Source organism: Syngnathoides biaculeatus, chromosome 15 (assembly GCF_019802595.1).
Source record: "Syngnathoides biaculeatus isolate LvHL_M chromosome 15, ASM1980259v1, whole genome shotgun sequence".
NCBI lineage: Eukaryota > Metazoa > Chordata > Actinopteri > Syngnathiformes > Syngnathidae > Syngnathoides > Syngnathoides biaculeatus.
The window spans coordinates 12,278,182-12,301,456 of record NC_084654.1 but is presented as its reverse complement, the minus strand read 5'-3'; the positions used below and the strand labels follow the sequence as shown (position 1 = coordinate 12,301,456).

The following is a 23,275-nucleotide window of genomic DNA, read 5'->3' as shown; positions in this document are numbered from 1 at the left end:
TCGACAGATAAAATGAGAATTTCACCTTTCGGCTTAGCTCCTTCCTCACCACAAGGAAGGAATACAAACTCGACATCACTGAAATCACTCTGACACTGGTTGTACAGAGAACAAATGTACGAAGGGTCCATAACAAGGGGTTCGGTACCCGATACTCATAAATGACCCCCTTCAGGACTCAGCCAAACACCTCCTCCAAGTCGACAAAACACATGTGCACTGACTGTGTAAACACCTTTGCACCCTCAAAGACACTGCCCAGGGTATAGAACTGCTCCACGGCAAAGACTAAAAAACCTTCATCCTGAAATTCATTACTCTTGAATCTGAGATTCAACTTCCTGACAGACTCTCCTCTCTAGCACCACTGAACATACCTTACAATGGAGGCTGAAGATTGTGATACCCCTGTAGTTGGAACACACCCTCCAGGGCACACTTTGTAAAAAGGGGGACCAGCACCACAAGCTGCCAATCCAGAGGGACAATAGCCATGTAATGTTCCAGAGGAGTGTCAACCAGGACAGCCCCACAATAACCAGTGCTACAACTCCAGGCAAATCTCACCTACCCCCGGCGACCAAGGAGCTTTTTAACCACCTTGGTGATGTCAACCCCAGAGATACAAGAGCCCACCCCCAAATTTTTGCCTCGGCGACCACCATAGCTGTATTCTGCCTAGCCAGCCAGTGTCCATCAGCTGTCTCTGGAGTCCCATAGGCTAAAGAGGGCGGATAGTACTCCTCCTCAAGCTTAACACCATCATTTACTGCTGGACTCCACCAATGAGTTCTGGAGTTACCGCCATGAGGGGCACAAACTATCTTACGACCACGGCTCAAGTCGGCGAGCTCACTAAAACAGCCATGGAACATGTGTCACTCAGACTCAATGTCCTCCACCTCCCCAGAGACGTGAGTGAAGTTCTGCCAGAGGACGACATTGAAACTCCTTACAGGTGATTCTGTCAGATGTTCCCACCAGAGCCTCACAAAGTCTGGGTCTGCCAGGTCAGACTGGCTTTTTCTCTCACCATAAGAATGAGTTGACAGGTCCGCGCCTCTCTTCACCCATGTGTCCAAGACATGCAGCTGCAAGACCGATGAACACGACCACAAAATCGACCATCGAACTGGGGCCTATGGTCTACTAACCCTACACCATTATGATTCTTCCTGGTATTCATTATGGGCAATCCGTGATGAGATGATGAGCACAGAATTCCAATAACAACTCTAGTTTTTGGGGGAGCCCTTCATCACAGTCATGCCAGTCATGCCCTTGCAGGTCTCACTGTCACTGCCCACGTAAGTGCTGAAGTCTCCAAGCAAAACAATGGAGTTCCCAGCTGTTGATACCCTTGGCTGACCTGTTCAATGTCTATTGTCCAGTAAACGAGTTTTTCTTTTTCAGGACATTCCAAACTGTTGTACTGGCTATGCCCAACATTTGTGCAATAGCTCCGATGGATGTCGCCTCTTCCCTCATCTTAAAATGTTTCTGCCTTTCTCCCATTGACAGCTTTATGGTCTTTGTGTTTGCTTAACAGCAAATGCAGTTTTCAAGGGTCAAACACAAAGCCAAAAACAAGCATCTGTTTTAAAACAAGCCCTATCGTATGTTTCATCAATCTAAAAGGTCATATGTGAGCAACTAGAAAGACCCAGCGGTCACATGATCCAAAACCTTTGCTCACTTGAAAGGTGGATGAGTTCAAACGAAAAGTGCTCTGCCCTGAATTGTTATACAGATCTAGATGTAAATACCATAAAATAAAAGCTTTTGCCTCAGATTCATATTTTGATGTAAAACACAAATTTCTACACTATAAAACAGAAACAAAGGAACATGGCTGTTCCAATCCTTTTGCAGGGAACTGTATATGCAGATGTGTATAAACAGAATCGCATGAAGTCACACGATTGGACAGATTTGACACCTTTGGACAGAACTGTTTGGAAACTGTTAAAGTAAAGGAAATAGTGAAAAAAAAGAAACAGCAAAAAAGGCCTGAACTCCTGGTGCCCTGGTATTTATCTGTATGATGGATGGGTTCATAGATCCCAGAATAGCAAGTTGTGGCGGTTTGGCTTCTTTAATATCCAATATATCGTTATACAAGCAAAATTATGTCTTTCAGGTCATAGCCCTCCATGGAAAACCTCTGATTGCAACAGATTTCCCACTAAAGCACAAGTGGCTGCAAGTCTGGTAAGAATGCAGTCACAGCCATGGTGATGTGAAAAAGAGGTCAGGCGTTTCATCTGTTGAAAAGAAATGTTGAAATTCAAGTTCCAGATAAACAGATGGATAAGTGTCCGTTTATTGTGTATTGCCATGTTAAAAAGGTTCGTTATCGTTTATAGTGCATTACTGGTGGAACATGTCCATGCTGTGTGTGTGCTTTTTATATGAAAGGTCTGTTTATAATGCAAGTACTGCATCATGACTTCATAATTATGAATGATCACATGCCAGAAAATAGTTTCACATTCTTACCACCCACAAATACAGTACAACAAAACTCGGGTTTTCTAGGAGAGTATGTCCACTGTCCAGTACAGCAAAGGCACAACAGAATTTCAGATTCAGAAAATACATCCATTCATTAGGATCATATCGAATGGAGCTATGGTCATGTCTCATTTCATTCAAAAACGATATTGAAAACCTATCACAAAAGGGCAAGTAATTAATACAGTATGGGTCTCATACACCTAATAAATAAGTTGGACAGATGTTCAGAAAGCTGCCACTACTATGTCAAAGAAAATAAGAAGACCATTAGCAGTCAGAAACCCCACTGAAATAGCTTTAATATCAATGGATACATTTGAACAAAATCATGAATTCTCACTGTACATATTGGACCTACTTGTAAGCCAAAGGGTCAAAAGCCTATTTTCTTCACATAATTGTGTTAATGTCAGCTATTATTATATCATTATTCTGAAGTAAACTTCCCTACAAAACAGTGACACACAGAAGGGGCGTGTTCGTCGCCCATAGTAGGGTGCACAAAGTATTTTCATTGGCGAATGTCCGGGTGACTTCACGAACAGAGGATGCAGCCAATATGGCGACCACTTGGATGCCGTAGAATGACACTTCTGCAACTTTGCGCATGGATGACGCGCTCTCCGTTTACATTTATTTTTTCGTATAGACATTGAAGTGAATAATGTTATATGTATTTTTCATTATAATATCTATTTTAAAATGTTCATAGGGATGACACTTGACCTTTAAGAGTCAATAATGTTACACCTGTATTTTAAGTACTGACAGATGATGCGCTTCCTCTTTATAGCGTTTCTTTTGTAGCATTGTCAAAACTATTCAGCCTTGAGTCATCTCACAGGAGACAGACAAACAATGATGACAAATACTCGCTGAGGTCTTTCTCATCTAAATTTCTGGAAGGAAGTACAAAAGATAACTCTTGGGAAATAGATGTTTTAGGGATGACCACAGAAATTAGTCTACTACTCAGCTACTCAAGTGAGCTGCTCTATTTTGAGGAGAAAAATGTGTTTGTCTAGTCATGATCTTATCATAACTTGAGAATTTAAGGAAGGCACACGAGACAAAATGTGCCATCAAAAATTATTCCTGTGTGAGATAATTACATACAGAGTTCACTGTAACAATTTAGCTCTATCGAGAAGAAGCTGGAATCTAGAAAAGTCTCAGTTTGAGCTTCTTGTAGAAGTCAAAGCAATATCTGGAAACAGTTTTATCCCGTGACAGCGAAAATACATTGAAGCCCAAATTTCAGACGCACCACAACTGCATCAACCACACTGGCCACTCTGGTCAGGAAACTTACACAGAAATCCAGTCAGGACAAAAGGCATCAGCCCAAAGCATGACAACAAAGTTAACACAATAAAATAAGACCACTATTGGGGAGGGGAAGAGGCTGTGGGCTCATTCCCAAATACGTTAAACAACACTAGCTTCAGTCTAATTGCAGCCAAGAGCATGAAAGTTCTGCTCAAGTAGTTCTGCTTCTGTGGTTATAGGTTGACAAAGGAGAGAGCTTCTCAGAGTACAAATATTTGTTAATGCTGTGTTTTACTGTTGAGGAAATGTAATGATAATTTCATTTGCGTGAGTAATTACGTCTGGTATTCTGGCATCAGAGTGTGGAGTGAGAGAACAAGAGGGGCAACGCCTATTGTTTAATAGATCAATCTGAAAGATACCATTTGTCCATTTCCATTGTAGCCTGCCTGTTTATTATTACTGAACAAGAGGAAAACACTGAATATGAATGAACTCAGTTTTATAAACACGATGGTATTATCAGAGCAGCGTGGTAACCTCAATCAATCAATCAATTAATTAAAGAAGCGAAAGAAAATAAGCAGCTGAAATGGTTTTTAAAAACAAGTTGCAAAAGATACCAGTAAAAAATAACAATGGCCTTTCCTTCAGATTGGTAAAGGTTGTTTTCTTTTGGAGATCACAATTGCATTCTAAAGTCCGGATATATGACAATTACAAAGTTTATCTCTTGCTCTTATCGCTCTTGAGCAACCAGTGCAACGCCTGCCCACACATGTCTGTATGTGATACTGTGGTTTAATTACACAGGGAAGCTGTAGGCCTCCAGTCAGGCAGAAGGGGCTGTAGAGTGGTATGACCTATGGGCTTTAGACAAGCCAACAGCAGCCAGGAAATCAGCAGAGCAGAGGGACAATGACATGGAGATTAGGGATCAGTTAACCTCCTCCTCTTGGTAGCTAGCCTGTCTGGTCACTGACAGTGACTTCCGGCTTTTTACAAAGGCACACACGCTACAGAGCACGCACACGCTAAAACACAACTTGCACTATTGAAATTCAACCACTCTCAACCTTTCAAACTTTAATACAACTACACATTGGACAGTAGTTGTGTACTTCATTCTATCGCTGGATCAGTTGCTTAATCAGTAGCATTTACCTTCCGCCCATCCTCTCTCATAGGTAAGACATGCAGCCAAGCATGCAGCAGGACTTATGTTGATACTGGTGACGAAAGAACCAACTCAGTTATCATCTGTCATCTGGGAACTATCCGAGAATGGAATGAGTGTAAGGTGGAGTAAGAAATACAATTGCAAAACCGCTAGTAGCTCAATGCTTTGACGCACTTGGACTCTGACCTCACCTGGTTTATTGCTCATGCAAAGACTTTCAACGGCAACACACCTGGAGAGATCCACAAAGAAAAGGAGTTGGCGCATCGAAGGATTATTGAAGAAAAGGCCAGAGCCCTAATGGACTGAAAGCAAAAGGTAGCTGCATATCTTAATGCACAAACTCTGCTGTCACAGAGGAAAATCCGATTTTAGCTCAGTTGGTTTCTGCCCCAAGGCTGCCTATTGAAGTCATCTGTGCAACAGTTGAACAAGCCCCATCATGTCGTGTTTGTCAGTGTTCAGGTACGAGGCACTTCCAGCTTTCATGACAGATTCGAGTGTGCAAGCTTGGAGTTCAAATATCCAGTATTTGTTCGAGAACACAGGTAAGAACCAATCAATCTTTTTGGGGTGGAAAACCCTTGATCATTTATTCTTGATGTTGGTTAATGTTTTCAAGGGCTGGATTCTTAAAGGCAGATCTTTTATGGCAGTATTTAGAGATCGTTTAGAGTGTTTCTTGGCCTATCTGCTTTAATGGGCTTCTTTAATTTAAACTTGGCAATGTCGAGCGCTTCCTGGACAAAAAACTCATGGCTGAGTCTCCTCCTTGGCCAAACTGACATGTTGGGATAGGAATGCTGCTCTGTCCGTGCACTCCAATCTCCTGCTGCTACTAAAGCGCCGATAAAACCTTTACGGGCCAACAAAAGCTGTTTGCTGTAGCGGTTTACAAATTTACAAAGTGAGTGTTTCAAGTCACGAACACAGATATAATGTGGACAAAGCTCTTGGGAGACTGTAAAATTACACACCCTGCCATATTCATCTTATCTATATGCCCAGGTTGGCTACATTCGGCTTGGTTTTGCTAAATACATTAATTAAAAGTCACAAAACGGGAAAGCTTTTTCTTTTCCTTTTCCATGAAAGCATTGACAGTTTCCCCCGCATAGTACGGTTTAATTCCAATCTATCCATTGTTTTTTCAATATCTTGGGTAATTTTAAACTGAGTTATTCATAAAGAAGATACTATTTTTATGATATTGTTCTAAGCCATTATTACGAAAGTAACAGTAAATAAAACTAAGAGCTTTGAGGACACGCAAGATATTCATTTGTGTAGCTACACTTACTGGAAGTCTCGAGCTGGCAAACAGACTTCTGCTGGAAGATAGACAAAAGACCACACCTGCTCTTATGGGAAAAATGTGGATTTGAAAAGTAAATATTTGAAGATTGTAGCTTCAAAGCACAATTGGAACACACACAGCTGCAAAATAATACTGAATTTCATTAAACCTAAATCAAGTGGAGCAGGTGCAACTGCTAAATAAAAGCTGCCAATTCATTTCAAGCCAAATGATATATCAAAGTATCAAATTAGGCCCTGCATGATGACGAGAACAGAACCAGAACAGACATGATCTAAAACCAACTGATGAAATTTTCTCATAAAAGACAACAGATACCAAAAGGAAGAAAACATAATTACTCCATGACAATTAATCAATGATTTTTTTTTTGTTTTTTTGCAGATTTCAAAAGGTCAACTTCCAGGTGTTGATAGCTGAACGAAGAAGGTCATACAAAAGCATTCAACGACTCTGGAGATCACATAGGAGATATAGAAGCACCCAATTCTTAAAGACTACTAAGATGCCACTTAAAGCATCCTTGCAAAGAAAGGCAACCTCTGGCCGTTGGTCAAGCAGACAGTCAAAGCGCAGAGAGGTTCTCTCTGTCAATATGATCAGTCTCCCACTCGCTGATTTCCGCCATATCTCACATATTGGAAATGATGCCCATAGAGACAGCTTTGGAGACCTTTCGTTTTTAAAAATGGGCCACAGCCTGCTTTTACAAAGCTCCCAAAGTGAGCAAAATCTCTTCTTGGCCTGCTCTCCACCACCCAAGCCCCCTCGTCTAAATATGGAGGCAGAGGGTTCCGAGAGAACGGACTGGCCTGCGGACCACCAGGAGAACGCCACCCAGAAGAGGAAGAAATGCAGCTCAATGCCACTGCTGGACAGCGAGGAAGGTGAGACTGTATTGGTGGGGAGGCATGAAAGGGGAAACAACATTGCGACCAAACAGTTTTCCAGTGCTGGATGGGGCAATCTCAGTGCGGACACCAATGGAAACTCCACGGTGGTTGGTGACAAAATTGAAGGACAACAGAAAGAGGAGGACAATGCCTTTTCTTTTAGCCTCGACCTGGGTCCTTCCATTTTGGACGATGTCTTGCAGGTTATGGACAAACTTCAACAGTGAATGAAATAGCTAGGAATACAAAGACAAAAGGGGGAAATCAAACTCGAATTCCTTCTGAGAGATATACATTATTATCTCTTTACTATACTAAAAATAAGGGTCTCCCGGGACTGTTGTGAAAAGAAAATGAACAACAAAGATATAGAAATAAATTTGTTAAAAACGTCCGCATTCTAGTTAAAAAGGTTTGGTATGATGTCGGCAATATGTTAAGTATAGCATGCAATTTGCTTATTTTTAAAAACATTGTTAAACCAGACGTATTCTGCTTAATGTTCCCCTTTGTGGTGATATTAAACTTTGAGTTGTAAATTTTCACTTTTGTGTACTCCCTTTGCTGTTATTGCTATTCGCTACACCACACTGTACAATACTTTACAGCTGTTAAGACTATCGTGTGGTGTTGAAAAGAAAAGTTGCAGCTGGATCCCAAGGTCCTTGAGCTGTGTTGTCTTGGTGTGTTTGCCAATCTCTTATGTGCAGAGGGCAATTTCTCAACCTCACGCATGTCTGAAGCTCCACTCAAAGGTAGACCAAGGTACCCCCCATCTCCCATTCCTAACAATGTAATGAAAACAAACACTTAGCTCTGCTTCGAATAAAAGCCATAGCCTGTGGGTGCAGGTTTCCCCATAACCCATGTCAGGCCACAGGTCCGAGACCTCAGAGAGGAGAGGGGAAAAAAAAACAAGCAGGCAGTTTTCTTAAATGCAAAAGTCCAAAGGACTGGAGAATGGCACAGGAGAAAGTGATGAATGGTAAAGTGATAGATCCACATATGCAGGGGTGTCGAGGGAAGAGGACCATAGACACCCATTACAGCTGTGACAGTCTTTGAAAATTTTAACACAACATTCTGATCAAAAAAACCTCTGATCTGAAAAATATGTGCTTGTATAGCACACGCTCTGCGCCATATGTACAAGGAAGAGAAGACAGTACATGCAAATGTTGGCACATGTGGAATGAAGATGACACAGCACCGGTCAGTCATCTTTCACAGCAGTAAGAAATATGGCAAAGCCAATTGTGGGGTAAAGCCACAATGACCCACATACCAAAGTGCCGCACGGGTCATGCAAGAACCACAAGTGTCCCACTGCTAGGAAATAGACTTAGAATTCTGTGCCTGTCCAACAGAAACAGCAATGTTGTGTGTGTGTGTCTGCAACATGTTTGGATTGCTCCTATTTTAAACTGTCATTGTCCCAGATTTTTTTTTTATACTCTGAATCAGAAAAACTGAAATTAAATGAACTGTTGTGTATTTTGGAGAAGTAAAGAAATACATATTTAAAATTCCAACACTGATGGTTTTGTGGCTAAAACTACCCCAGTCAACACGTGGGACAGCCTTTGCTGAGGAGACACTATTAGCATTTTGTCAAGAATTTAGTTTTGGTCTGACAAATTTAGGGAAATTAAAGAAAAAAATGTAGATGCAGACTAAAGAGCTTCACTGTGCAATGTAAAAGTGGAAGTCTAAATTGCATCGGTACATTCAGCAGTGTTCAAATAATATAATATAAAATGCTACTAAGGGGCAGCACGGTGGAGAAGCTGGTAAAGCGTTGGCCTCACAGTTCTGAGGCCCCGGGTTCAATGCCGGACCCGCCGGTGTGGAGTATGCATGCTCTCCCCGTGCCTGCGTGTGTTTCCTCCGGGCACTCAGGTTTCCTCCCACATTCCAAAAACATACAACATTAATTGGACACTCTAAAATTGCCCCTGGGTGAGCTTGTGAGTGCAGCTGTTTTGTCTCCATGTGCCCTGCGATTGGCTGGCAACCAGTTCAGGGTGTATCCCGCCTCCTGCCCATTGACAGCTGGGATAGGCTCCAGCACTCCCCGTGACCCTCATGAGGATAAGTGGTGAAGAAAATGTATGTATGGATGGATAGATGGATGGATGCTAGTAAGGCTATTTGGATGTAAAGATGTGGACATAATTCGATGTCTGACACAAGGGCACATTTGTCAGTTTTTTTGTCAAGTGTGTTTATCAAAGGAAAGAACCGTGAAATGTTAACACCCAATGATGTAAAGCTTGATTCAGAAGGGCAAATACAATAAATGCTGGTATTTATGTGAGGTCATATTTATGGGGGTAAAGCGCAATGAATCACAAAGAGCTCAACAAGTGGTCAACCACATGATTGATACGAGAAGAGGGGAGCAATACAATATTTGAAATCCAATGATATTGCCTGCACAGCACAAAACTGAATCCCATCTGGTACTGCTTCGCTCCATCCAAAAATCTAAACTTGCTGTCACACAGAAAACCAAATGCACTGTCATCTCTTTTGAGTGTAGCTCTTGTGATTTATGCATGTTGTCAGGGACTAACTAAACATTGAAAATATTGTTTTGGCACACGAGAGATGTGTCCTTCTGATATCCTCAAATCTCCCAGCACAACTTGATGCTACTGAAATATACTTCAGGTTTCACACACGCCTGGTCATCATGTGAAACTGACATTTTTTGAACTGTCACTCAAGTCATGTCAGAACATTTCATCAGCCTTTAAGAGTGTTTGGACCAAAGCAATCCAAAACAGATATTCATTCTTGTGATAGTCACAAAGAACCGGCTCATACCACAATAATTTTGACATCTTGACCACGCTAAAAATCATACTAAATCTTTCCAAAACGAAGGAAAAATGCAAACATATTTCTTGTACATTTCACACTAATCTAAACCAGAGCATCCTTTCTATAAACTAGGACTCTATTTTTTGAGCGGACTACTATATGACAATATTAAATACTTCCATAAGAGGTTAGTTGGTAATTGTTTAAAAGGTTAAGTTTCATCACATTCATAATGAAAAATGTGTCAAAATAAAATGTTTGTCATGGTCCTTATGATTTGAGAATTTGGTGCAACACCAGCAGCAACATAATCAAAAGCAATAAGGAGTCCAGCTTCAAACCACTCTACAAGCATGGCGAACAAAATCAATGCGATGTACGAAACACAAAATGTTCGATGTTTTTAAATTGAGGGGATTATGTATTCTATAATCCAATTGGAGAATTGTTTTCTCTGTCCCTCACCTTCAATTCTCCCCATACAGCAAGGAGCACAATAATTCCATAACATACTAAATAGGAGTAGGCCATTTACACTGCACTCTGATCTCCTTCTAACATGACAAATAATAAAAAATTGAAAGAGCACAAGGCCAAGTTATACAAGGCATTACGTTGCATGCACTTGATGACTTATATAGAGTGGCATTTTCAAAAACTAGCAAACTGACAAACTAGAAAAACAATGCCAGAGGGGATGATCCGCTGAATTTGATGTATGTCATGACAAGTCAGTATTGCAAGTTTCCAGTTCTAGAGGGAAAAATCAAGCATTGACATGCACTAACGTAAATCCTGTATGATGGCTTCACTTCAAATAAGCAATATATACTATATAGCAAATCTCAGTGGAAAAGCATTTTTACTTTTGGCTGGGACAAAGTTGATGTAAGCTTTGTTGTGCATTACATACACGTATATATGCAGACACACAGAGAGAGACACCCCTACAATCAATTTACTATAGTCTTCAATGAACCTACCATACATGTTATTGGAATGTGTAAGGAAACTAGAGCACCTGGAAAATAACAGGTACAGGGAGAACACACAAACTGGGAGGTAGGATTGGAACCCAGTATATCAGATCTCGTATACTCAGATTGTGCTAACCTGTCATCCACCATGCAGCGTGACAGCAACATTCATCTGTTAAATCAATTCAATTCTGGACAAACAGCAAGTGTCATCTGTGTGTGATCTCGAGAACCCTTTTGTGTCCCGCTAAGATTACTACAAACCAAACAAAACTACAAGTTACCAACCCCCTTCGCACTGAGACAGGGTCGTCAAGGAAAATATATGGTCTGAGTTCTTTCAGTCCTAATGTTATGATTATGAGTCTGAATTCTCATACTGAATGAGTGTGTACGTGTCTGCTCCTTGTGCACTACATTTGGACTGGAAGCCATTCCTAACAAGAGCTTCTCCTTGTGTGTTTGCAGCTGGCTGATGTGAAGAGGTGATAGCAGGATAAATAACAGGAGAGGGATCTGATTGTTTGATTTCAGATAATATCCAATGAGATGGGTCCTCCAAGGTTTTGGCCACTGACCTTAAACCAGATGTGGATCAACATTATGTCATGTGGGCCCTCCTTCTTGAGAACACTTCCCAGAGAACACTAATTTGAAAATCCCCCTACAACTGTGCTCTTTTCAGTCTCGGGTGCAGAGTTAAATCTATGAAGTAATCAAGTTTGGATATCAGTAAGGCTAACTAGGTTACTGTAATAACATCTAAAAAGATTAGTGTGACACTTCCCAGTGCACAGCCTAAATTTCACTTGGCATGGGGCCTTGAGGGAATAAAACCAGGTTTGTTAACTTTGGAGAATCAGAGAAGTGATGGGGTAACGTAAGTAATTAATTGAATACGCTCTTGATATGCGGAGGTGCAAAAATCCCTTAAAAACACACAATGAAAAATATGGACGACTGTGGTTATTAAAACTTAACTGCCGATACATTTAAAAAAAGTAAATAAGATAGACAAGTTTAATCATTTGCATCAAGAGTCAAAGTAATGTTATGTCTCCCCTAAAACTGCAGGTTAAAATTTAAATGGTCGAAAAGAGGGTTTCAATTACAGAAACTATGGAGGTACACAGTGCTACCATTTAGTGATGTGCTCTCTTAACATTATAGCACAGTACACCCTCTGGGTTACTCTGTAAAAAACAACATTCCTAGGGCCCCCCAGGTCAGGACCAGTAATGAGCAGTGAACCCAGAGGGTTCAAGCAGGCCTCTCGGCTTCAAAGCAAATAAACTGAAGATCACTTCACCAAACAAATTGTTGAAAGCTAGGCAAATTGGAGCACAAGCCTGGCTGTACTCTTTGTACCAATGATACAAAATAAAAACCGCGGAGGGTTTACATACCTGTCTTTTGCGGGACAGTGTTTGGGAAATTTAGGAAATTAGGTATTTGTATTGGAATCAGAATGCACGAGAAGACATTTTTAATAAGAAGCTGGTGCATATCACAAAAAGTGGATAGAATTCGAGTATTCTCAGGTTAGTCTCCATCCATACCTGTGTGGACATGAACTGAGATGCAGGAGCAAGGTCTGGCTGACCTTCAAGCCACAAAATCTTCAATGGATTTTCACTCAGGCCATTTTCATTCTTTACTGCCAGCTCCTAAGGATATTAAATTTATTAGAGGTTAATAAAGTGGTGGTGAAAAGAAGCATCCTTATTGTGATTTCCAGATAATTATAAGATAAAACACATTCATGGACTGCGTACTGAATATTTATCATGTAAAACAGACACTGAAAGACCCTCCTCTATCCGATTAGTCAAAGATTTTACAATGTCACAAGGCAAAATCAAGCCTGTAAATTAAATTATGGGTGGGCAGAGACAACAGAAATTGTATCAGGCAAGTAGCAGAAAAGTTATTTAGGCAAAAAAAACAAATGTTGTGGTCAGGAAGTACAGAAAAAAAAAAAAGTATGGCATGTCAAAGGAAAGTCTCCAGAACAACAAGTAAAGCCATTCATCCACAGGCTCCCATTAGGATCAAGAGCTTCATATAATTATTAACCAAACATCGAGTGAGGCAACAGATACTTTTCTGCAGGGAACGCATCTCTGAAGACTGTTGTGGTTTGAATACATTAAAATGAAATGGTACTTTGAAGAATCAATATGTGAAGAAATGTGACTTTATGCAAATGTATTCTTTTCAACAAACAAAATAAGGACTGTCAGAACAAGAGTTGGGTACTTACAGCTGCCCTCACAGTCGCAAATTCAACCACAGCGCTTCCCTTCTTCTTACTTGATACGATTACATTCAAAACATCTCCGTACTAAAGGTAAGTAAAGAGAGGAAAGAAGTAAGTGAAATAGAGGAACCCCTAAACAAGACCAAAAAAACGTGTGTACTGAAACATTGAAAATTCTGGTAAATATGACTATATATTGGAAGAAAAGTTGGGCTTCTATTTGTACTTTGCAGTAAAATACATAAATATAAACACTATAGGTTTCCTGTGAGAAGGACTGAGTTAGTGAGGCAAAGAAAAGGAGAGGTCATAATTTTAGCTACTCCTTGGGAAGGGAATACATTTGATGAATAAATTAAAATGAATTCTCTGTCATCCAGGTTACTGTAGGGATGAGAGCAAAAATGTGGGAATTATTATTATTAAAAATAATAATAATAATATGGGGGGGGGGTTCAAATTCGCCCTCACCTGTGTGGCATTTGCAAGTTCTCCCCGTGCTTTTGTGGGTTTTCCTGTATACTGCAGTTTCCTCCCAGATCCCAAAAAACATGCACTTTAGTTTAATTGAAAACTCTAAATTGTCCGTAGGTGTGAATATACATGGGAATGGTCGTTTATATGTGCCCTGTGATTGACTGGTGGCGACCAGTTCAGAGTGCACCTCACCTCTCGCCCAGAGTCAGCTGGCCTCCAGCCCTACTGAGGATATGAAAAATTGACGGACAGACAACAACACCTCTATTGTCCTGTCCCGTGCCAAATGCACAGGCAAGAAGGAGTCATCCTGTCAGACTTTGTCATCAAAATTAAACTTACGTTATCTGGAGTGTAATTGAAAGAAAATGCTTATTAAAGGCAGTCCAGAGCTTCCCAACATAGTAACAAAAATGACTCTCAGCGAGGCCCGTTGCATGAAAATATTTGAAATTTACACCACCCACCCAGAAATGAAAATAAACAATGAAGATGTTTTATTCTAAATGGCGCAAGGACATGCAAGCAAAGTCTTCCACATTCCACACCTGTTTTCTCACACAGCAGTGGCTATTTCTTTTTGCCAAAACATGAACCGTCACTCAATACAGATTGCCATGTCAAACACGTTTTCTTCTCTGACAATTCCTCCTAAAAAGGCAACAACAGTCTCATTTTCCAAAGTCTTAACCCTGACACGGCCCTCCCAACTAGGTTTCTCTTGAATGAGTGCGTGCCGGGGAGAAATTCAAAAGCCTTTTTCCACGCAGCTTGACGTCAGTGACACTTGCCCTATCCTCATTTCAGGCCGGCCTATGTCCCGTAACAGCTCATGTGAGTGATTGAAGCATAAGGTGGTGCATGAGTTGCATGAGAAGAGCACATTTCCTCGTGCCTCCCTTGGCACTACTTAATCACCTGGTGAGAAGGGCACGAACAATGGCATGCACGCCTTTAAAAGGGCACTGCAACAATGCCCTCAGCACTTTCGCTGCAACAAAATTTAATGGGCCTTGTTTGAAAGGAAGAAAAAAATAAAACTATCTACAATACTGGAGTCACGCAGCCCTCAAATGTGTGTATATTTGTGAGCTTGTTTATCTTGGATCACTGCTTAGGAACACATTAAAATAAGTAGCGCTACACAAATTTTGGAAAGTCTGTAAGCTATGGGTAATATTATATGAATGTATGTTTTTGTTGAGGCAGAAACACTAGCATTTGCATTATGGCTTGCAGTATTTTATCGAAACAATGCTATCACACAACATTGACCTTTCTTGAACCATGGGTGTGATCATCTTTTTAATCACTTTTTCTTGGCTGGAATTTGTCATCAGTCAAAATACCTTTTGTAGAAGTTTAAGAATGAAGTCTTGACAGTAGCCACCATTTGTACCATCTTCTTTTTTACACTTCCACTTCAACTAAAAAGAGAAAGAAAACATGAGAAGTTAGTGAGAAGGCCATCGAGAATGAAAAAGGTTGCTGTGATATTGTATCATACAATCAAAAGAAGCAGGGATTATGTAGATCCACAATATTATAACGGTTCATTTTCTGTATAAACAAGTATTCTATTTTTCTTCATTTCAACCGTACTAGATGATGTTGTTTTAGAGATTATTGGGCAAGCCTTTGTAGAAGAGCAGCTTCCACAAAGAACTTGCAACATCGGCATGATACTCATGAGTTCCCGTGCTGCTAAAACCAAATCTTGCGCAACCTCTCCAATCAATCAGCGTGATATGGCCCAGCAAATTTCACGAAAATAAAACTGTATTATTAATGGCAACCTCAAAGTGTTCCTCCAGCTCCAGCTCTCTGCTTGCTGTCAAAGAAAAAGCTGAATTTCTGGGAATGTGAATGTTGATCCAGCCTCTTTTACCCACAATAATGCTCAAAGTGAAATGTTAAGTATTTGCTTGATCTGATGTCTAAGATTTCAGCTCGCACTTTTCCCAGTTTAAATGAAATGAATTAAGATACAAGTGAAAATTTTTAATAATGAATAGTAAAACATATATCAAAAAGGAACACGAAAAGAAATTTGATTTCAAAGTCTTGTCAAGGATGAAACGCGGTTAGAGGGATTTTGAGTCTAACAATTGTTATAAAACACATCCTTTCCAAAAACAAACAAAAAAAGTTCACCCGAAATACTATGCACTTATGCTTGCTCTTCATAAACATGGGTCCTGACATAGTCCGCCATGGGGCTGCAGTTTGTTGTTCTAACTGAGCACAAAAATGTGAGAGAATTCCCTCCTGAACTGGACAGCTATCAAATTTTAAAACCAGATTTTAGGTTTAAAAACATGATCTAACATCCCTAGCACTGTCTGTCAATATTATAGGGCATTACTCCGATTAAATATAACAAGCCCCTTTTTGGCAATATAAAATGTCTGCTGTCATTAATGGGCACCAGAGATTGGTGCGAAGCGGCGAGTTCTACCAACATCTTTCAGAACCACCATATGACCCATCAGGGTCAAGTGATAATAGACAGATTCCCAAGCCCAATTTTTTTCCACTCTTCCCAGCCATATTACCCAAAATAAGCCCACACATATCTACCTTTAATTTAGGCGTGACGTTGCTACTGGAACATCTCCCCGCTCCAGAGTCTGAAGAAAAAAAAAAAACATGGGGCATAAAGTTGAAGTTAAAAAGATAAAAGAAACAAATGCTCTGTTCAGACACCCATGGACTAATGCATATGGATAGCCATTTTAATGTGACTGTCACATGATGAATGCAACAGACTTATGATGGACAAAGTGTCTTCAGCTTGGGGGCTGATTGCGTGCAAGTTGAAGATGTGTTGACTACACATGAGTGATTGCCCAACCACAAAAAGGGGTCTAATCTCATGCCAACTCTCACGACCTCCCTTACCTTCACACACGTCCATAGAATTGATTTATTACACGTTTTTTCCTTCAAGTCTCCAGCATGGGAACACACACGTTTTCATGCAGAAATGTGCTCACAAAGTCAATTTCGATGTAAGTGTGTGTGTGTATGTATATGTGTGTGTACATGTGTATATGTGAGTGAGTGAGTGAGTGAGTGAGTGAGTGAGTGAGTGAGTGAGTGAGTGAGAGTGAGTGAGTGAGTGAGTGTGAGTGAGTGAGTGAGTGAGTGAGTGAGTGATTATGTATGTGGCTGTGTGTGCTATTTAGCATTCCTATTCAAATATGCCAAAATATCAAAAAAAGGATGTCAATTTCAAATTGTTATGCCAAAAAAATTCACATACACATCTAGTTATTATTTTTGTGTGACTAATATCTGGTGAACCACAAGCCGCCTAGCGAATGTTGACAGCTCCAGTGACAGTGTGATTATGGGGGTTTACTCAAATGAAAAATTTAAAAGATTTTGTTAGTGCGAACTCAGCTCAGGAGTGCAAGACAGAACACCATGGTGCTCGTCCGGTCTATTTAACCCCCCCCCCCCAATACACTGGATCAGGTTATGAATTGAAAATAGAAGTACTTCTGTGACTGTAGTATCCCGTGTTCTGCTGTTCTTCTCTTTCTCTTTGGATCTGCTCTCTGATGAGCCTCTGTTCTTCCTCAAGTTGTCGAGATCCCTCCTCTCTCAAACGAGTGATCTGGTCAAAAAAAAGACATACAATACATAGATGTAACAACTTAAAAGGGCTGGAAAAACATGATTCTCGGCTTTTCATGTCGCACCAATAAATCAAGTACACTACAACACTTATTAGAGTATGAGTAAATAATTCATATGATTCCAGAAGATGAAGCTTCCTGAGGTGTGATAAAAAGTAAGGGATTTTATTTATGAGTAAGTTATGCAGACATCTGAAAGCTTGTCGTATTGTTTATCGCCATGTCCCAGTGATGTAAACATGGATGAATTATGTAGGTAGTAAAGAGCACTCAGATACAAAAAGAAAAAACAAGTGTATGGAAGTCGATCAGTGGCACCAGGATTTGAATTTGAAATGTAAAGTGAAATAGGGTTTGAATTTAAAACGTAAAGTGAAATAGGATTTGAATATGAAATGCCGCAGAAAACAGGATTTGAATTTGAAATGTAAAGTGATCACATTTTCAATAGTTGTATTTCAGTGAAACTTTTCAATGTTAACAATTCAACTGGCTACAATTCGCTGTCTGAAATACACTGTCCCACCAAGCAGGGTTACTTCAAGTCAGAACCGAACACCCACCCAATCTAGTTTCGCATTCTTAGTACGTGACGTCACGTGACTAAGAAAGCATAACTGCAATTGGCTGGGTGTTCTGCCTGGTGGCACAGAGGGTGAATTTGAGACAGTGAATTGTAGCCAGTTGAATTTCAGACAGAATTGTAGCTACTACTGAAAATGTGATCACTTTACATTTCAAATTCTAATCCTGTTTTCTATGGCATTTCAAATTCAAATCCTATTTCACTTCACATTTCAAATTCAAATCCTGGTGGCACTAATCTACTTCCATAGAAGTGTATCTTGGGACCTGATTGAAAACAAGACAATGCCCCCTACTGGTGAGCCTCTCTCCTTTGAGACCGGAAGCATCATATATTACCGGTATGACTCTACCTGGAACCATGCATATCATTTTCATTCGTCAAAGCCTCTCTGGATTACGTGTCTCTAGTCATGCAACATCACATAATGGTTTTACCCATATTTATACTCTGGCAAGGAAAAGAACAAGCATCTGTTTATGGCCCCAACCTTTGAAAGGTTCAATTCAATAAGAATGTAAGAATTGATTAAACACAAGGGGGGGCAATTGGGTAAACTCCCAAGTGTTTCACTGTACCATAATGTATCATGACCTTAAATGCAGGGGGCCTGATAGATGTGTGTAATTTGTTTTTACACTCCTTTAATTGGTCATTCTCTCACCTCTTCTTCAAGTGTTCTTGTGATTTGCACTTCATCTTGGGTCTGTGCTTCTGCTTGTCGCTCTCTTGCTTCAAGGTCTGTCAAGTGTGGAGAACAGGAGAATGAGCCCTATTTGAGATTGTCTGTAGTTCTACACAAAAACATCGCATAACACTTTAAACTGAATGAAAACAAACCAGTTGCAAATGGCCTTTTCTCCTGGGGACCTACCAAGCTTAATTTTCTTTCTCTTGTCATCAAGTCTGCGGTTTCGTTCTTCTGCTTGTTTTTTGGCCGTGCAAATCTTGTCATATGCAGCCTGAAAACACCATCATTAATGTCAAAATAAATGATTTGTGAGTGTGCATATTACAATCTATCCAAGAAGTGTAGGGGGACTCGGTGTACCTTGGCAGCAGCATCCGTAAGCACCTCCAGAGCCTGAGACAACTGGTGGAAGAGTGCCGCTGGAGTAAAGCAGCGAGAGAAGTAACCAAATTAAACGGAAATTAAAACCCACAAGATTTGTTTCTTTAATAAAATTAAACAGTTCAATTTGTAATTTTGATGCATAGATTTTGAGAAAGCTGCTAAGTAATGCTTTAAAGATGACAACCCTGCAATACCGTACAAGCCCCATGACTTCCACTAGCACCCCTCGAGGGGCCAATGCCGCAATCATCACTGTCACGCAATATTCACCACCGCCTCAGTTGTCATCTGACAAACACACAAAAGCATACAAGAAGACCACAAGTGCTCACTATCATGCAACGCTATTACACTATACCAGCCAAACTTAATTATTTTCTTATGGCAGGCCTGGCGAGGCGGTATGGTGCCTCCTAGTGGGCACTAGCAAATTCAAACAAGCAGGAGGCTCTGGGGATCAGACTGGCAGCGGAGGTCAAGTTACCTGCGCGCCCATGCAGTGTAACCTTCACGCACATACTTTAACAGACTAGAATGAAATCCAACTGGAAAAGACCTGCCGTGGCCACGAGACAGATCAAACAGTTACAATGTTTGGAGTTGAGGGCAACGAAATTGGGGGGTGAGAGAGAAAATGGCACATGGATGACACCCAACTGAAAAAAATCCTGACCCCTCACTCACCTCACAAATGCATGCAACTTTTCCCAGAGGGGTTGCACATCTCAGGGTGGTTGCAGTCTCGTGCGATTGGGGCAAAGTTTGTCCATGTGTGGGTTCAAGTGTTGAGGCCCTCCAAACCGCTTCTTTTCCATTTCTGGGAACCCGACCCCCTGCTTTTACATTATCCCTCTAAAGCCCCAACCCCACCAATTTCCCTTTCTTCCGCATGACATAATCATGAATTGTTTGAGCCATCCAAAAGCCACATAAACCTCACTTGAAATACTGGCCAGCTTTTTTTCCAAGGTGTCTTTTGCACTTCTGACCAAAAAAAAAAAAAAAAAAGCTTTTCCTTACATGATTATGCATTTGCTGACTTGCAAATGCCCACCAGAAAATTGGAAAAAGCAAAAATGGTACATAATTTGACTAAAACCCAATTAAATCTATTGTTGATATGAACAGAAATTTACTGATAATTGTAAAACGCATTTTCAAACATCTAAAATAGAGCAAATCCATCGAGATTCCAGATTTTTAATAAGATTGATTGGTTGATAGTTATGGAGGACGAGAAAAAGCTTGAAAACATTCACTAACCTGCTTGTGGATTGTCGGGGTTCTTATCGGGATGGCATTTCAAAGCTTTCTGTCGATAGGCTTTTTTGATCTAAAAGAAAGGAATAACAAAAATGTACAGTGTGCACTTCACTGTGGAACATGTTCAGAACGACACAAAAAGAACAAACTGTCCACTTTGGCACAGGTTTTGGCAATAGTAAAAGTAAATTATCTCTCTGGGCTCTGTCAGTGTTTAAGTTATAGTCATGGACTGTATTCTTTGGATGAAATCAGCACCTGAGCTGATCCTGTTTCCTGTCCTTCTGACACATGAAGGGAAAGGAACCCCTGTGGCATTCACCACACTAAACTATCGACACAAGGCTGGGTTGGCATTACAACAAATATACAGACCCTTTCCAAAAAAATTGAATATCAGCATGACCAATATTCTGCATGATGGTCACATACCTGTAGCTCATCTGAGCATAAGTCTGGCACCTGCCAATTAGTTACAAGTCAAATGAAACACTTCTCAATACTCATTTGCAACAAACACCTCAGCCTGCTGGCATGAATCTTTTTTCTGTCATGTCATTGTGATTTACTTGGGGATGGTGCCGCAAATCCCATTTTCTCACACCATTTCTTTACATGTATGGCTCAGACTATCAATAGCTCAAGTAGAGACAAACCATTATTATACAGTGTTTCATCTTGATGCTTGGCAAACACTTCATACAGCTCCAAACTGACACGCAAAGCTGAGGCATGGAGCCATACACATGCTTACTGTTGTTCTAAGCCTACTCTCCCTTTCCCCGTCCCTCTGCCTGTTCCTCCTTTTTTTCTGTGCATCTTATGAATCTCAAGTTGGAACAAAATTATTTTTATTGACAATCAAATATTACAAGACAGACATTAGATACTTGGCCAAATCACATTTCAAAGACCAAATAAAACTGCAAGAATTTTTTTTGCTTTTTTTTAGCTCTAGCAATACTCAACTATATTCAAACTTGGCCATTTTTAGCAAACTACAAGCAAAGAACGAGAATATACTATGGAGTATGAATTGTTGAGTATTTTTTTGGTACTCGACAAACCATTTTCTTAAAACACGTTATGTAATTGTTCCTGTTATTTTCCTTTCAGTGTCCAGGAAAGCTTGGAATAATATTGTTCTCCCAATTATCTCGTGCGATATCACACCACACATAAACAACAATGTAATTAGAGAATTTGAACAAACACTCCATTTAATTGAACCATGTTATTTTTTGGGAATAGCATATTATATTGAGTCATATTTTGAAGCAATTGGGAACAAGGCACGTTGTTTTAATCACACAATGAATAAAATGGTTCATTTACCAGGTTAATCAAACATCTCGATCCATTTTCTTAGCCGCTTATCCTCACAAGGGTCGCAGGATTACTGCAGGGTATCCCAACTGTCAACGGGCAAGAGGGAGGGTACACCCTGATTTGGTTTCCAGCCAATTGCAGGCCACATGGAGACAAACAACCTCACTCACAATCACACCTCAGGGCAATTTAGACTGTCCAATTAACGTTGCATGTTTTTGGGATGTGGGAGGAAACTGGAGTGCCCGGAGAAAACCAACGAAGGCACGGGGAGAAAATACAAACTCCACACTGGGAGGGCTGGGATCAAACCCAGGTCCTCAGAACTGTGAGGCCAAGGCTTTCCAGCTGGGCCACTATGCTGCCCACATCTTCAAATAAATTGATTTATTTTCTGCCATATCAAAAACAATTTTGACCATGAAAAGTGAAAAACTGTGAGGCCAAGGCTTTCCAGCTGGGCCACTGTGGTGCCCACATCTTCAACTAAATGTATTTATTTTCTGCCATATCAAAAACAATTTTGACCATGAAAAGTGAAAACATGTTCACACAAATTAATGCAAGCATTGTGGAAAGGTAAACAGCCAAACAGATGATGATGTACAGTTTTGAACAGGAAACTTGCAAATTCCCCACAACTCTACGTGTCATGTTTGTCATGAGCTGCATAAAGTAGATAGGATAAACATGTCCCTGAATTTGATATAAAGCCAGCACATGTTTGACAATGTTAGGATAAGCTCAACTGTTTTGACTACTAGAGTCTATCATCAGTGTTGTTTTCTGGCAGGGAGCAGCTATTTTGCACATCATCATCATCATCATCATCATTGGCTCAGTGCACAATTGAGGTCTTGGATGCAGTTAACTCACAGTGGTATGAATGTTCACTGTTCTGATTTGCTTGCATGTCAAAACAATGTTTGTATATCCAGTATATTAGTATTAAGTTTAAAAAAAAAAGGTCAAATTGCCATATGCCACCTTACAAACACGTTTAGCTAATGAAAAGTGACTCCATTTAGTCAATAAGTCTCCTCTTTATCACTACATGTCATGGCAACATAAGTACATTTCTCATCTGGGTCTTGAGTGTACGTTTTGGAAAACTGTTTTAAATAAATGGTGGCTTCTAATACATTTTTGTAGCGTCACTTAAGTTTTTATGAGCCAGTTCTGCTTTGGGAAAAACCAAACATCAATAAATGTGCTGAAAACGGACCATGGAGAAAATGTACATTAAAGCAGAGAGAACAAAGAATGTAATAAACACGCTCAATAAAATAAATGACCTCCATAAAACAGGCTTAAGTATGTCTATTGTAAATAATAAGTAATGTCAGATGCTCTCTGTTAGAAAATACATCTTCAAGCATATATTGTCTGTCAGCTGCAACAGACCATGTCCAATGTTTTAAGATTATTTATGATGGTATTATTTTTTTACATAACAAAAACCTGGCATTTAAACAAGGTTGTGTATGTATGAAGTATTTTTTAGATCAAGTCAGTGTATATTGTGTGGATTCTTGGCTGCTTGTCTCACCAAGTAATCAGTGGAAGATAACTCTTGCTGTAGGTTGTTGTAATCTGTACTTGTAAATATACATGGCCACACAGAATATATTGTGTGTAAGTGCAGCTGCATTCAAAATCAT

General features: G+C 40.2%; 2 protein-coding genes across 5 annotated transcripts in view; one reads left to right on the top strand and one right to left on the bottom strand.

The window, feature by feature from the left end:
• The window catches only part of dnajc17 (DnaJ (Hsp40) homolog, subfamily C, member 17), a 31,025-nt gene that overhangs the window by 6,020 nt on the left and 1,730 nt on the right, over positions 1–23,275 (bottom strand). Inside the window, exons 2-10 of the mRNA XM_061843058.1 lie at positions 20,286–20,355; positions 18,999–19,057; positions 18,822–18,909; positions 18,612–18,688; positions 17,222–17,339; positions 16,298–16,347; positions 15,067–15,144; positions 13,244–13,324; positions 12,540–12,647 (exon numbers count right to left, since the gene is read on the bottom strand). Of these exons, the coding sequence (XP_061699042.1) occupies positions 12,540–12,647; positions 13,244–13,324; positions 15,067–15,144; positions 16,298–16,347; positions 17,222–17,339; positions 18,612–18,688; positions 18,822–18,909; positions 18,999–19,057; positions 20,286–20,355 (729 nt within the window). The remainder of the gene's footprint in view (positions 1–12,539; positions 12,648–13,243; positions 13,325–15,066; positions 15,145–16,297; positions 16,348–17,221; positions 17,340–18,611; positions 18,689–18,821; positions 18,910–18,998; positions 19,058–20,285; positions 20,356–23,275) is intronic.
• On the top strand, positions 4,806–7,671 carry LOC133513330 (cdc42 effector protein 3). 4 transcript variants are annotated; one of them, XM_061844011.1, is made up of 3 exons: positions 4,806–5,081; positions 5,180–5,514; positions 6,669–7,671. In XM_061844011.1, the coding sequence occupies exon 3, from the start codon at positions 6,790–6,792 to the stop codon at positions 7,402–7,404; it is 615 nt and encodes a 204-aa protein (XP_061699995.1). In that variant the 5' UTR covers positions 4,806–5,081; positions 5,180–5,514; positions 6,669–6,789; the 3' UTR covers positions 7,405–7,671. The 4 variants fall into 4 exon arrangements, with proteins under 4 accessions (XP_061699995.1, XP_061699996.1, XP_061699994.1 ...); XM_061844012.1 differs by having other exon boundaries at positions 4,806–5,284; positions 5,425–5,514; XM_061844010.1 differs by having other exon boundaries at positions 4,806–5,284; positions 5,364–5,514.